Source organism: Telopea speciosissima, chromosome 1 (genome assembly GCF_018873765.1).
Source record: "Telopea speciosissima isolate NSW1024214 ecotype Mountain lineage chromosome 1, Tspe_v1, whole genome shotgun sequence".
NCBI lineage: Eukaryota > Viridiplantae > Streptophyta > Magnoliopsida > Proteales > Proteaceae > Telopea > Telopea speciosissima.
This window is the reverse complement of record NC_057916.1, coordinates 17,213,279-17,229,238: the sequence shown is the minus strand read 5'-3', so window position 1 is coordinate 17,229,238 and position 15,960 is coordinate 17,213,279. Positions and strand designations below refer to the sequence as shown.

At 39.6% G+C, this 15,960-nt stretch overlaps 1 protein-coding gene across 1 annotated transcript in view; it reads left to right on the top strand.

The window, feature by feature from the left end:
* LOC122648383 (exocyst complex component EXO70A1-like) overlaps positions 1 to 15,759 on the top strand; it is a 32,435-nt gene extending 16,676 nt beyond the window's left edge. Inside the window, exons 5-12 of the mRNA XM_043841606.1 lie at positions 4,314 to 4,452; positions 4,528 to 4,740; positions 8,218 to 8,423; positions 8,780 to 8,980; positions 9,071 to 9,170; positions 14,891 to 14,988; positions 15,077 to 15,223; positions 15,312 to 15,759. Of these exons, the coding sequence (XP_043697541.1) occupies positions 4,314 to 4,452; positions 4,528 to 4,740; positions 8,218 to 8,423; positions 8,780 to 8,980; positions 9,071 to 9,170; positions 14,891 to 14,988; positions 15,077 to 15,223; positions 15,312 to 15,429 (1,222 nt within the window). The 3' untranslated portion in view covers positions 15,430 to 15,759. The remainder of the gene's footprint in view (positions 1 to 4,313; positions 4,453 to 4,527; positions 4,741 to 8,217; positions 8,424 to 8,779; positions 8,981 to 9,070; positions 9,171 to 14,890; positions 14,989 to 15,076; positions 15,224 to 15,311) is intronic.
* The last annotated feature ends 201 nt before the right edge of the window (positions 15,760 to 15,960 follow it).

The following is a 15,960-nucleotide window of genomic DNA, read 5'->3' as shown; positions in this document are numbered from 1 at the left end:
ACACAAATAAACAACATTAAACCATAGTTGTCACGGTGGTTAGGCGACCCAAGGCGGTGGAGAGGACCAAAGTTTAAGGCGGCACCAATTAGGCGAACAAGGCGTCCAAGGCGCCCGCCTAGGCGACCAAGGCGCCCAAGTCGACCAAGGTGCCTGGACGCCTAGGCGACGCCTTGACAACTATGTAATTCTATGAGATTAAACCAAAAGCATAGATAAACAACTTTAAACCTATTGTAAATAACAATGAAAATAAAAAGAATGTATCTCCTCTACGTTCACATGTCATATCCATTTATCATTAACCAATGAGGCATCTTCACGAGTACAACAACAAACAAACTCAGTCTTATCCCAACTTAATGGGGTCGGCTACATGGATCCAAACAAAATAAAATATGGAAAACATAGATTTAACCAAAAAAGAAAAGAAAAGAAAAGATGGGAAAAGAGAGATGAAAAAGGAAAAGGATAAAATAAGATGGGAAATAAATAGAAAAATGAACGATGAAAGATGAAAGCTAGTAAGAGGAAAGAGGCATAGCCGCACCCGTCAGGATAATCTCAGCTAAATGAGGTTTGCGACATGGATCCTTGACCTCCAGTAAGCTTTGTCCGAGGTCAAACTTGGAACAAGCCCTAACCTATGCATGTCCTTCACCACTTCGTCATTTTAGGTCTGCCCCTAGCTCTTTTAGCTCCTTCAATCAGAATCATATCACTCCTCCTTACTGGGGCATCACTAGGCCTCCGTTGAATATGGCCATACCACCTTAAACGACTCTCTCGTAGTTTGTCATTGATCGAGGCTACTCCCAAGTCCGATCTAATATGTGCATTCCGTACTTTATCCTTCCTTTTTTTTCCACACATCCATCTTAACATCCTCATCTCTGCTACACAAAGCTTATCGATATGACACTTCTTAACTGCCCAACATTCTGCCCCATACATCATGGGCCTTCATGGCCGGTCGAACAACAGTTATATAAAATTTTCCTTTAAGCTTTAAAGGCATACGTCAGTCACACAACACTGCGGTCATCCATCCCACTTTAATCCTCTGAGAAACATCATCCTCTATGTCACCTTCTTTATTTATGATAGACTCCAGATATCTAAAATAGTCACTTTGCGGTATCATAGTGCTAATCTTAAGGCCTCTTGTTTTGACCTCCAAAGCTTTAACTTAGTGTTAATACCTTCTTTTGTCTCATCTACTAGAACAATATCATCGGCAAAGAGCATACACCATGGGACCTCGTCTTGAATGCTCTTGGTTAGCTCATCCATGATAAGCGCAAATAGATAAGGACTTAAGGCGGATCCCTGATGTAACCCAATCGTAATTGGGAATTCCTTGCCTTGCCCTCCCGTTGATCTTACACTAGTTACCACACCCTCATACCTGCACATATTTACTCGGCACTCCTCTCTTCGCCAGAGTATACTAGATTAAATCTCTAGGGACTCGGTCATAGGCTTTTTCCAGGTCAATGAAGACCATATGGAGATTCTTCTTGCTATCTCTATACCTTTCCATGAGCCTCCTCAATAAGTAAATAGCTTTTGTTGTGGATCCACCGGGCATGAAGCCAACTGGTTCACCGAGATATGAGTCTCCTTGCTCAAATGGGCTTCAATAACCTTCTAATGTAGCTCTAGATAGGAGGCAGTCCTACTAGAGACCAGGTGAGCAATAATCCTGAAATTAATCAGCCGATTGGGGCAAAGCAGGCTGACTTGACTCAAAACTAGGGCTAGGTTTATGAATTTGGGGATGGGTCTTATATAGTTTTAATAGGCAGACCTAGGGGGTTATTATGGAATAAAAATATCAAGGTTTAAATAAGTTTGAAAATTCTGCAGAATTAGGGTTAGGGTTTTGGGTTTTAGAAATTAGAAAAACTATAGAATTTAGGGTTTAAAGTGAGGTTTTGGGGCAGGGCTTTGGATTGAAGGTAGGGGACAGTGGGAGGGTAACTCGACTGGAATTTGGTTGGTTTTTGATGGTGGGAAGTATAAGATCTAAAAATTGGAGTTTTAGGGTTTAATGGGGAATGAAAGGGATTAGTGTTTTAATTGTACAAATGGGCTGTAACTGAGATCGAGTCATAGTTGTCATGGCGTCTTGGTGCTGGAGAGGGTTGCATGGCGACCCTCTTTGATTTCTTCTTCCCGTCTCTCTTTCCCTCTTCGATTTCTTCTTTCCCTCTTCGATTTCTTCTTCGATTTCTGAATTTTCTTCTTAAAACTTGAGAAACAATAGAGAAAAAATAAAACATGGCTTGAGTATACATCTATTAACACATTAAAAATAGATAAAATAAAAAATAAAACATGGTCGACATGCCATGGCGGGCGACATGTCGATATATCGACGTGACACCCCTCCACCCACTTGGATCGCCGTGACGCCGTGACAACTATGGATCGAGTGGAGGGAGGTGTTAGGGTAATATGGGCTGAATCTAATGGAAGAATAAGGCTGTGAAGGTATTCTAGGGTTTAATGGAGTTAGGGTTTTATGGGAATCGATTATGGGAGGTTGGAGGAAGAGGAAGGAAATCTTCAGAGAATTAAATTAACTCACTGATTAGTACTCCTTCAAAGACAGCAGCAGCTTGAAGATAATCTGAAGAAGAACCTCCTGATCTACAAGATGCAAGGAGTCACGGGAGTCCACCAGCCCTTCAACCTGGATATGACTCACAAGGCTTCCTTGATATGACCCACAAGGATTACTCTCAAAGAGCAAGCAGCAGCAATAGCAAACGAAATTTTCAAATCTAAATTGTGTGGGGGAGCCTTCCACGTTTTATTATAAATAATAGGCCAAGGGCCTCATTCCTAGATCTATTACAATTCTATTCTCTCTTCCAAAATCGTGGAGAGGTATACTTAAGTAACTTAAAGCAATTAAAAGACATAAAAAGACCTAACTGTCCCTAGTAACTTAAAACAACTTTAAAACACTTGAAATAACAGATTACCTAAGGAGCAATCAAATTAAAACAATCTCAGCCAATAGGATTAAGTCCTTAAGGCTACTAAAAAAAACTAAGTATAGAACTGAAATAAACTATACTAAGGCTCCTACTAAAACACTATGATCAAGGGGGCTTCTTCAGGTCATAGAGACTTGGATCTACATCACCTTCTCCCAAAGTTTCATAGTGTAGCTAATCATCTTCACAAGTACACAGATCAAATGCATGGAAAGCATTCAAATGGAAAAATTGGAAAAGAAGCTTGAACTTCGACTTGGGCCTAGGACTAGCAAGAATCTACTGGGTTTCCGACCAACAATAGCCAAAAAGAAGCCGCCTCCATTTCAGGTGGGAGAAACTGGACTGCTGCTCCAAGTCCTCAAGCATTCAGAAATTGAATACTGTAACTTTTGAGTTTGGAGGGCTTGGGGAGTTGGGGTTGTGGTGAGTTGGAACAGAGAAGTTCAGTTCAAATGGAGGAGAAGAATGTGGTGAGTTCGAACAGAGAAGAAGTTGAGTATTAATGGAGAAGAAGGGAAAATGATGGGAGAAGGCGAACCTCCATCTCTGTGTTTGGAAATCTATAGTTGTAAATTGTAACTTTATACCACTCAGTAAGTTGGGATTTTGATGAGTTTGATTGGAGAAGGGGAACAATGAAGATTTGGGAAGAGTAGTATTTTGGCCTCTTGGGCCGTTCCCCATATATCCTTGATGTTGAAACCCCCGAACCCTTTATGACCTTTCAAAAGGATCCTAAGCCTCTTGTATTTTCATAAGTAGTATTAAAAAATGTCAGGTATGAGGACAGCTGCTAGCGCAGCTCGTAATGTGCTAGTATGGTAGAGCACTTAGGCCATCCAAGAGGTCGAGATCCCCTGTCTCTCACCTAGTCCACTCCCCCCCCCTTATCCCCCTTTGTACCCCCTCGATCACCCTTTGTAATATAAAAATTGTTAGATATTGTGTGTATGTGTATTTATGTTACGTATATTTTTATATATTAGAGATATTCAGGCTGGATATTAATCAGGTCTAATGTGCCGAAATCTCACCCATTAAAAGTTCGATATGCCATATTTGGATTGGATCTTAAACAGGTTGGATGTTATTTTATTCGTACCAGCTTAAAATGGGTCAATTTCAGATATGAATCTGGATATTATCCTTCCTGTTGAGACTTGAGAGTCCTAGTTATTTATAAATAGTAAATGTAAAGAGGGTCTGAAGTGGTTTGCATTTCTGTAGTTATTATCACGCATGCTCCCAAATTTCAGAACCATTTATGACCAAATGTCTGTATCATTGTTCATTGACATGTAGGGATACCCGTGCTTCTGTTTTGGAACAAAGCCTTCGTAAATTGGGTGTGGAGAGACTTAGCAAAGATGATGTACAGAAGATGCAATGGGAGGTTTTGGAGGCTAAGATTGGGAACTGGATCCATTTCATGCGAATCGCCGTAAGGATTTTCATTATTCATTTGGTTAGTATTTTGTTTTCTGCTCTTAAAACCATCTATTTGTGCTTGAAACAGGTGAAACTGCTATTTGCAGGGGAACGTAAAGTCTGTGACCAAATATTTGATGGCTTTGATTCTCTCAGGGATCAATGTTTTGCTGAAGTTACAGGAAACAGTGTAGCGATGCTACTAAGTTTTGGAGAGGCTATTGCCAAAAGCAAAAGGTCACCAGAAAAGTTGTTTGTGCTTTTAGACATGTATGAGATTATGCGAGAGATTCAGCCGGAGGTATGTATATCCTATTTTCATGAAATATAAAATTTCTTGAGTTTACTAATTGCCTGGCTAATGTAGGTACTGATTTAAGGGTTAAACCAGTACTAAAAACAGAAGCGAAATTAGAGAGACAAATAATCAGATTTGGGAGAAAACACATAACAAAACCAGCAGGTCAGACCATGGTTGAGTTATTTTAAGGGGTATAAACTTTGCTGAAAATATTAGATTGATCCAATGGCTGGATCAGAAAATATGGGGATTCCTAGTGACTCTAGGATAGGGGTAAAACTGTTAGAACAGATTGCAGATTATTATAGTCCAGCAGAATATCAATATTGGTTATAAATTTCAGAACCAACAGAATAGTAAATAGTCTATATCGATTTCAGCATGTGAGGTCACAATGATCAATCCTACTTGAGCAAGGACTGTCAATTACTCAACAGATTCAGAAATTGAAAACAGAATCTGGAAGAGTGCAGTATCAATAGAAGGTTTATGAAATCAGAATTGAAATCGGCTAATGTAGAACTGTATTTGAGTAATCAAAACAGTACCAAAATAGGACCTTCTCTCAGAGAATAAAAATCAGATTAGGAGAATAGTTAATTGAAGCAAATCAGATGGTCAGAAGACTGCTAAATTCCAATTGAATTCAACAAATATAGGGATGAACACTTGCTGAAAATCTTAGATTGATCCAAGGGCTAGATCAAAATATATGAAGCAATCCTAGTTGGACTTGGAGAGGGGTAGAACAGTAATTTCACCGCTCAAAACAGAATTTCAGAAGAGAGGAATTTGTAGAGTAATCGATTTTGATTATATACTATAAATTTCAGCAATATCAGATTAGAGAAACCAGTAAATCAAATCAGTATTTAAAAGGACAGAATTCCACTTAAGTGATAAGGGTAAAATAGGGATTTCAGTAATATGTCTCCAGATCCGCAGGTCAGATCTGATGGAGATTTTAATCGAATCTCTCTAGAAGAGTGAAGAACAGATTCCCAAAATCTGAAGGTATTCTAATGGCTGGATTCTTCTAACTTTAATTCATGCAAAGAAAGACTTGTATATGAATTCCTATTTAGAGTAGGAAGTGCTGGAAATTTCAGAAGCAATACTTGTTAATGGAGAAGAAGGTTAAGGAAGAAGAAGACAGTAAAAAAAAAAACACCTGGGCTTCACACCGCAAGGTGGTTTGGAAGGATCAAACACCAACCAGCCTTGATCAAAAACAAGAGATTCTTCACCAATGGAGAAGGAGAGGGACGTAGAATCTGGCCAGAGAAAGAGACACAAGAAGGCCCATCAGACTAGGTCTCTTTATAGGCCAGAGATGGACTAGACCAGGCCCAGAACTGGACCAGCTCAAGCCAGCCCAGCAGGACCAACTCGAGCCAGCCCGGCAGGACTTCTAGAAGCTGCTGAAAGATGCCCCACGATTTTGACAGATTCTCCCTTTGACCAGTCAACTAGGATTGGTGCATTAGTTTCTAATTTATTTGCATGTGGCTGAATTATAAAGCCAAGTAGTTTAAGTTTGGTTACTGTCTATTTAGATTAGATTTAGTAGTTTCTAATTTCCTGAGTTTCTATTTTGTTAGATTTCTACTTAGACTAGTTTTTTATTTTGTAGAAAGTTTCTATTTCATTGTAAGCTTGCCTAAGCAATTAATAGGCATCATATTTTAATGGGAAAAAGTTAAGTTTTAGAAAAAGAATCTCAGGCCATATTAGCCATTGGTTATGGGAGTTTCCTCCTATGTTCAACAGCTGAGATAGCTGTGGGTGAGAGATCCAGGCTGAGAAGGCCATCATCCCCTACCCCCCCCCCCCCCTTCTTCTATCTTCTTTTCCCCTTTTCTCTCTACCCTGCTTGATCCCCTTTACTGCTGCTGGCATTCGAAGGATATTAAATTGCTGTGGAGACTTTTTCCACTGTCCAGAGACTACCCGAGTGCTCCATTACTGTTGAGTTATTGTTGCTGCTGCTGTGTGTCAACTGAAGAGATCGATCCAGCTTCTCGCTGAACTGTTTCAGATCTGGAGCTGCACCTGGTGAAGACCATAACTCTTCAATCAGCCTTCAGATTGGGTTGATTTTTTGAGGACACATCCACCCCATCAGCTCCTTCACTCGATTCCCATCTCCCTCCATTCTGCAGCCTGAAACTTCCCTATTCCCATTACTTTCTATTTTTATCTTCAACCTTCCATCTTACATTCCAACCATCAAAACTGGTCCAAAGTTGCAGAACAGGTTCTACACACCAAGTTTCACACTCGGTTGCTGCTGGAGACCAATACAGCCTGATTTGGAAGGTTTTTCCTTAACCCTCTATTTTGATGGATCCTTGATATCTTCACATCGAGCCACATCAGAATTGAACCAAAATTTGTAGACAGCCTCTCCCTAGCATTCTCTACCTTCGATCCCAAGGAGGTGTCCATCAGTTGATTGGTTTGACAAAAATCCTAACCTTCTAATTTCTGGTCCAGTTTCTATTTTGAGTTTTGTGACTGCTGAGTATTCCTGGGTTGTTTGGAACTAATTCTAACCTAGATTAGTTCTACATTAGAGAGAAGCAATAGCCTTTTCATTAATCAAAATCCATGCACAGTGCTGGCCTCCCTGCACACTTATGTAGAAGACTCAAAAATTCTCCTACACTAAAAAGGAAAGGCCTAACCCAATCCTTAACTAATGAGGTAACCTAACTGACTAGGAAACTAAAATAAGGAAGGAAACTGATTCAAAACAGGGCTAGACTTATAGAATCCTAATCCAGACTCTTTTACTGTTGGGTGTTAGAGCATGGGGGTACACCAACAAATATTAATTTTTCTCTTTTAAAAATTGTTGATATACATTGTTGTTTCCTTTCCTAACTGCTCAAGCTTTTGGGATAAGCGGTGGTAACATGGTATCAGAGCTAGGTGGTCGAGTGTTCAATCTCTGGTATGTGCGATGAGTTTGTATTATGTGTTGTGTCCCTACGCCTTATACCTTGGAATCACGTGATGGCGCCACCACTTGTTGGTGGCACATGCAGAGCTGTGTGTGGGCTTAGACATGTGGGGGAGGGGGGGTGTTGATATACATTGTTGTGTGCCCTTAACAGCTCAAGCTTTTGGGATAAGCAGTGTAACAAATCATGCTGAAATAGATTTTGTTTTCTGCTGAGTTTACATTGAGACAAGTGGGGTGCAATTTTGGTATTGGAAGATTTCTAATACCTGTCTGCAAAATTAAAAACATTCTTGTGGCAAATGTGCAAGATGAGTTACCTTTTACTCCGGACGATTGTTTCTTGTCTAACATATGAAGTGGTTGTTTGATTCTTTTTCCTTGAATAATGATATACCTGTTTATCACTTTATTGGTTGTTCCATTAACTTCTTGCTCATTGCTTTAACACTAATCATTTCCTTGAACAGTATATTTGATCTGTTTTACATGAGTGCTGGTTTGTTGAGCAGATACATATACTTTTTGATGGAAAAGCTTGCACTGAAATGCGAGAATCGGCATTGGTTTTGACGAAGCGGCTGGCCCAGACAGCACAAGAGACCTTTGGCGATTTTGAAGAGGCAGTTGAAAAAGATGCTACAAAAACGGCTGTTTTGGATGGAACTGTGCATCCTTTGACGAGCTATGTCATTAACTATGTGAAGTTTTTGTTTGAGTAAGACATTTTTTTCTTTCTTTCTCATGCCATTCTTTTTGCGACCTAGCTTTTTCATTTTCTTCATAATTCTTGCTATTTTTATTAATGGTTGAGCTGTCTAACCAATTCCAGGGATTCTGTATATTATCTTTCATTTTCTTCAATTTATTTGGTTTAAGATACAGTTGTTGATGATTTATAACTATGCTTTTGATTTGTATGTAAAGATTATCATCCATACACCATCCAGTGGTGAAAGATCCTATGACTTTCTTGTTTATAATGATGGAACTATATTTTATTATCTTCAAGATTTAATATAAATGCTGAATGAAGTATAATTGATCTGACTTTGTTATACTCAAAATGTGCAGCTATCAATCAACACTGAAACAACTTTTTGAAGAGTTTAAAAGTGGTGATGAAGCAAATTCTCAGCTGGCATCTGTTACAATGCGTATAATGCAGGCTCTTATGACCAACCTGGATGGAAAATCTAAGCAATATAAAGATCCTGCTTTGACACAACTATTTCTTATGAACAATATTCACTATATGGTCAGATCCGTCCGAAGGTTTGTATATTTCCATTTAGGTAATTGAAACATGGCAAGCTTATTATGAGATATTCATAATGGTACCAATAATATGTAATCTGTTGTCAGATCAGAAGCAAAGGATTTGTTAGGGGATGATTGGGTGCAACGACACCGAAGAATTGTGCAGCAACACGCAAATCAATATAAGAGAGTTGCTTGGGGAAAGGTTCGTCTCTGTAAATTCATCTGAATTCACCTCTGGGTTTTCCGATGCGCCTCATAGTTTACCTCCTTTTTTGTTGTTGCCTTTTTTTTTTTTTTGGTTTTTTGAGGGGGAGGGGGGGCTATCTTACCCTGTTTCCAGAACTTCATCTGTCTTTTCTAAGGGGTTTTTCCTTTTTCTTTTCTTTCTTGGTGCATTTTGTTGAATGTGCAATTGTTATTAAGGTGCTAAATTTCAACCAATTGGGATATGGCTTGATCTCAGCCACGAAGTTGCCTTGGAATTCTTCTCCGTTACCATTTGCTTGAATTTCCTTCTTTCCTTTCCTCTTTTCCTTGTCTTTGTATTGGAATGGGTTGGTATAGTTATGGTTACGGGCTAAAGAAAAGTTAACAAATGAAAGCTGTTCTCATTTATCTCTTTTTACAAATTACTATATCTTTTTGTGGAAGAAGAAAGGATTGTACTGAAATAAGAATATGGAGCCAAGGGTTGAGAAAACACCTAGCGAAAAATGAGTTCATAGCAGAAGGAGCTCCCCATAAAAAATAATGCTGACCTTTAAAACTAACCTCCTAAGTCCTAACACATACTGTGTTCAATAGATCGGATAATTACAAGAGTGCCCTCAATCTCTGCCAAGTTTGAAGACCAAAACTACTTAATCTAAGGTGTTTTGAAACTTTTCCACTACTACCTTCTTTTTCCCCTCTACCCCCGGTAATCTGTGTGCACACATGCATGCAGGTGGATGTGTATTTTTTGTGATTTCAGCCATGGATTTTACACTCATTCACTTATGTGATGTTTCTCTGTGATGCTGCGTCGTGCATTCATTTTTTTGTTTTGTTGCTCTCAATATTAATAATTCTATATTGCCGATCAAAAAGAAATATTTCTAATCCATATGGCATGCTGGAGCGAGATGATGACATGTATTAAGAGGGTTGCCAAGGATGTGCTAGGGGAAGCAAAGGGTAGACGTCAGGCCCCTAGAGAGACTTGGTGGTGGAACAATGAGGTCCAAGCAGCCATTAAGACCAAGAAAGATTGTTTTAAGACATGGCAAAGGACTAAAGAAACAGAGGGTAAAAAGAGATATTTTGATGCCAGAAACGAAGCTAGGAAGATTGTGGGGAGGGTTAGGACGAAGAAATATGAAGATCTCTATACTAACCTAAACACAAAAGAAGGGGAAAAAGCTATTTATAAGATAGCTAAGATGAGAGAAAGGATGAGTAGAGATTTTGATCAGGTGAGGTGTATCAAGGATAATGATGGAAGAGTTTTGGTAAGGGATGAAGACATTATGAAGAGATGTGATGAGTATATATGTGACCTACTTACTGGAGATAGGTCGAGTAGATATGAACTAGATGATTACATTATTCAACAAGACACCACACAACATAGATATGTACGAAAGGTTAGTGTCGCGGAAGTTAAAGAAGCCTTAAGAAAGATGAAAACAGGCAAGACACCAAGCCCTGATGAGATTCCAATAGAAGTGTGGAAATGCCTAGGAGGTTGTGGTGTATATTGGTTAACCACTCTGTTTAACAGGATTATGAACACAAGGAAGATGCCAGATGAGTGGAGGAGAAGCATTGTAGTCCCGATCTATACAAAAATAAAGGTGATATCCAAAGTTACAATAACTATAGAAGCATAAAGCTAATGAGTCACACTCTGAAACTTTGGGAGAAGGTTATTGAAGCCCGTTTAAGAAGAGAGACATATCTCGGTGAACCAATTTGCCTTTATGCCTGGTAGATCCACAACAGATGCTATCTACTTATTGAGGAGGCTCATGGAAAGATATAGAGATAGCAAGAAGGATCTCCATATGGTCTTTATTGACTTGGAAAAAGCTTATGACCGAGTCCCTAGAGATCTAATCCGACATGTTCTAGTGAAGAGAGGGGTGTCGAGTAAATATGTGGAGGTAATTAAAGATATCTATGAGAGCATGGTGACTAGTGTGAGATCTGTGGGAGGTCAAGGCAAGGAATTCCCAATCACGATTGGGTTACATCAAAGATCAGCCTTAAGCCCTTATCTATTTGCGCTTACCATGGACGACCTGACCAAGAGCATCCAAGACGAGGTCCCGTGGTGTATGCTCTTCGCTAATGATGTCGTTTTGGTGGATGAGACTAAAGCAGAGATTAACTCTAAGTTAGAGCTGTGGAGATCAGCCTTGGAACAAGAGGCTTTAAGATTAGTAGGACGAAGACGGAGTATAAGAGGTGTAATTTTAGTCTTAACTATAATGGATTTTGACATGGTGTGAATTGAGGAAAAAGAGATGCCGCAAAGTGACTATTTTAGATACCTGGGGTCAATCATAAGTAAAGAGGGTGATATAGATGACGTTTCACACAGAATTAAAGTGGGATGGATGAAGTGGAGCAGTGCGTCAAGAGTGTTGTGTGACCGACGTATCCCTTTAAAGCTTAATGTTGGGCAGTTAAAAAATGTCATATTGAGAAGATTTGTGTAGTAGAGATGAGGATGTTTAAGATGGATATGCGGAAAAACTAGGAAGGATAAAGTAAGGAATGAACGTTTTAGAGCGGACTTGGGAGTTGCCCCGATCAATGACAAGCTCAGAGAGAGTCGTTTGAGGTGGTATGGTCATGTAACGGAGGCCTAGGGACGCCCTAGTAAGGAGTGATATGGTCCCAACTGAAGGAGCTAAAAGAGCTAGGGGCAGGCCGAAAATGACCATAGGCGAAGTTATGAGGAAGGACATGCATAGTTTAGGTCTTGTACCAAGTATGACCTCGGATAGAGCATATGGGAGGGCAAGGATACATGTTGTAGACCCCATCTACTGAGATTCTCCTGACTGGCTGGGTGTGCCTCTTTTCTCTTACTTTAATCTTTCACCTCTCATTTTCTTTCATTTTCTATGTTCCTTTGTTGTTTTCCTCTTTCTTTTTTCATCTCATTTTCCATTTTTTTAGACCGTAGTTTCCCTACTTTATCTGTTTGGATCCATGTAGCTGACCCCATTAAGTTGGGATAAGGCTGAGTTTATTGTTGCTGTTGTTATGGTATGCTGGTATCAATGTTGAAACAAGGGAGAAGCATTGCTGGGAAATCTCACTGTCTTAATGATTGATTATGTTGAGATTGTCTTAGTAGCTAGCTGATGTGACAAACATGTTGCCTTGTATGCTTTAATTTTTCAAGGGCATTTGTGTGAGCAAATATGAAACATCAGCACAAGACTATTAGCACAACTGGTTTTCATTCATTATGTTAGTTTCTTTAAAAAGATAATTGGACTAGCAGTGTATATGTGTATCATTCTCTACATGTTACTGTCCTATACCTTCGGAACAGTAAAGTTGTACCGTTCCTGAATGAAACCCACTATCCTTTATGACTTGTACAGAGGTTTAGATTTGGATGTCTCAGATGGCAGCAATGCTGGTTTGTGATGAGTTGACCTTGACAGTTTCTGGGTTGCTGCCTAGACCAAATCTGAATGGTGTGGGAAGGGAATTGTAAGCCCAGGTAAATTGTGAGTTAAGTAAATAAAATTACAAAAATAAATCAATAAACCTATTGGCAGTTAATAGGTAGGCATAGCCGCTTATGAGCAGCTTTAGAAGGTTACTGTAGACAAGCAGGATTATGATGACCTGCTGCATTTTGCGGTATATTTGAGTCAGCCCACTTAATAATCAAGCTGGCATCTCAATCCCCAAGCTCAGCCCAACTACCCAAGTATTAGGAGTGCTGGATTTGGATGGTGGGTCCAAATGGATTGGCTTGGCTTTGGTTAAGAACTGAAACCCTTAGAGGCACCTATAATATGTTGGCACTGAGTGGCGAGTGTTGTCAGTTAAAATTGGTAGATTTCGGGTTTTGACTGTTTAACTGCTATTGAGGTTGTAAGCTAAAACTCATAGTAATGTCACTTTACTTCGACATTAAGGTGAGGATGGGCGTTCATTCTGAGCCATCTGATGCACTCAATTGAGCTTTTTCCCAACTAAATTGATTCTGGACCATAATGTGAGACTGCAAACTAGGGTTTACAGTCCCAATGATAACCTTCAAACTCCAATAAACTCAGTGAGAACACTCAGGCTTTAGATAGGGAAGTAAATAGACAAATCTGAGAATTCATTCAATGGCCAGAAACAAAACAGAAGTAGGTTTTCAAAATTAGAAAGTACTGATGAGTGTGTAGAAACCAAACCAGCAATGGGAAGAGACCCAAACTTGGATCGAGTGGAGCAGGGACAGAGGGGAATCTCTGCTGAAAATTTCAGCCAGTTCCAATGGCTAACTTGTGAGTTGTGAAGGAGTTCCCAAATTAGAAGGTTAGGGTCTGCAGGCCAAACCAGTGAGATCTGGGCCTCAAGTCAGGGGTCGAATGTAGCCTTTGATGGTGTGATTCAGTCTTCCAAATCTCAATTGATTTCAGTGGTTTGTTGGGGAGATATTACAGCCTGAAGTCTGCAGCAATACCTGGACAGAACAGCAGAGCCGCAGGGTATTCAAGTCTCCCTTCGAATTGATGCAACAGCTATAGATCTGGACTTGATTCTGATCTTCCAGAGGTCTTCACAGCACTTGCAGCAATCTTAGAATGGCAGCAGCAGTAATGGAAATCAAGCAGGGAAGGGAGGAGGAGAAAGGAGAAGAAGATAGGAGAAAAGGGGTGAGGGATGGGCTTTCTCAGCCCTGGGTCTCTCACCCACAGCTATCCCAGCTGTTGAACAAGGATTTTACTCCTGCAATCAAGTGCAAGAATGCCTCAAAATTTCATTCATTGACTCTGTGTCAATCAATTACAATAGCTTCCTTTTTATAGACTGAGGCTAGGCTACAAAAATAGAAAGTAAAACTTAGCAACTGTTTGGAAAATAGAAACTAATGAAAATGGTAACTATGGAAATAGAGAGCATTAAAGGCTCTATAACTCGGCCTTCTAAACATGCAAAGACAACCAAATTAGAAACTTAAGCCTACTTTCTAAATATGAAAATAGAAACTAAACTATGGCAGCATTAGGATAGAAGCTTTTTCCACTTGATGGGCCCACAAGATCTTCTAAAAAGCATCTCCACACAAGCCAACTATGGGCTGTGACACTGTTCACGTGAACTGTGTGTTGGCCTCTTTTTCTTGGCCCTTATAGAAGACCTGCTGGGCTGGCTCGATCTCGTCCATCTGAAGCTGGTTCGATGGGCCTTGCTTCTTCTTCTTCTTCTGGTCAGTCGTGGGATCTACATCAGACCACCTATTACAATTCCTATTGAATTTTGGACTGGGCTTCGGTGGATATATTTTAGTTTGATATACCTAGTTTTAATCTGTTTATGGGCCCTACTTGTGGAGATGGGATTAGAAAAAATATGTATTGGAATAACAAAAGTGATATGGCTACGCTTGTTCCAGCTTTTCTAAACAAGAATGCTGAACAAGCCAAGAGAAGGAAAATAAGAAATGAAGAGAAGCATCTGAATAATTTGTGTTATTGTGGATGTAACTTGTAAACTGTATAGTCTTTCCTTATATGCTGGCCTTGTTTTAATCATATTTAACATATTTTACTGTTAGTTGATGAGCTTAATGGAAATCTTTAAATAGTAGCTATGTGCCAAAAGAGTCTAAGAAATAAATTTCTGCTTTGTTTATTGCCCTTAAAGAACAAATAATTAATAAATTTTCTGGACTGCAATTTGTCGTTTCAACTGCAGATTCTACAAGTTGTGTCTGTTCAAGGTGGTGGTAGTGGCTCAGGGGGAGGTGATGGAGGAAGCGGGAGTGGGATTTCAAGAGCAACGGTGAAAGACAGGTTAAAATATGCATGCATTATGACACTTTTTATTTAATTGTCTGTTTCTGTGATAAGCAAAATTAGTGGGAGTCCTTTATTGTATCAGGTTCAAGACATTCAACGTTATGTTTGAGGAGCTTCATCAAAAACAATGCCAGTGGACAGTGCCTGATAGTGAGCTGCGAGAATCTCTAAGACTAGCAGTTGCCGAAGTCTTATTGCCTGCATACAGATCTTTCGTTAAACGCTTTGGGTACGTTTCCCTTGAACTTTTAGCCATTTTGTTCTTTTATTTCCCGAGTTGTACAGTGTGATTGAAATGAGATTTGGATGCGCTACAGACCTCTGATAGAGAATGGGAAGAACCCTATGAAGTATATAAGATATACACCAGAGGATGTTGATCGAATGTTAAGTGAATTTTTTGAGGGAAAGACATGGAATGAGCCAAAACGATAGACTTCATAAGTGAAACCTGCTTCCTATGTGATTGACATTGTCTGTATTTTCTTCATTTGTGATTCATTCTGTATTGGGGAATGATAATCACATGGGGAGCGCCCGGGCGGTATATCTTCTTTGCCCCACATAATGCTTGTAACTTCTCCTCTTGTTTTTTAATTTTTCCTTCTCTCACCCTAATTTCTTTCGGTTACAATGTATTGTCAACATTTAGACTATAGATCAAATGTGGATCTGTTTCGTTGGTATTGTGGCAATTGTACTATTAATCCAGGACTCGTGACAAGTTTAATTACAAAAGCGTTCTACCAGGTGACAATCAGCAGGCCACCAGAAGTCAAGGTTGGGACTTTGGAGGTTAAGGTGTACGGTTTAATACATAGTTGGCTATTGAATGAAAGAAAAAATTGATAAAGTTTCAATGACAAATGTTCAATCCAAAGAACAGCTGCTGCCTTATCATTCCTTAGAATGCATTAACTAGCCTCCCTGAGGCAGAAAACCGCACCACAATTCCTTTCATGGAGT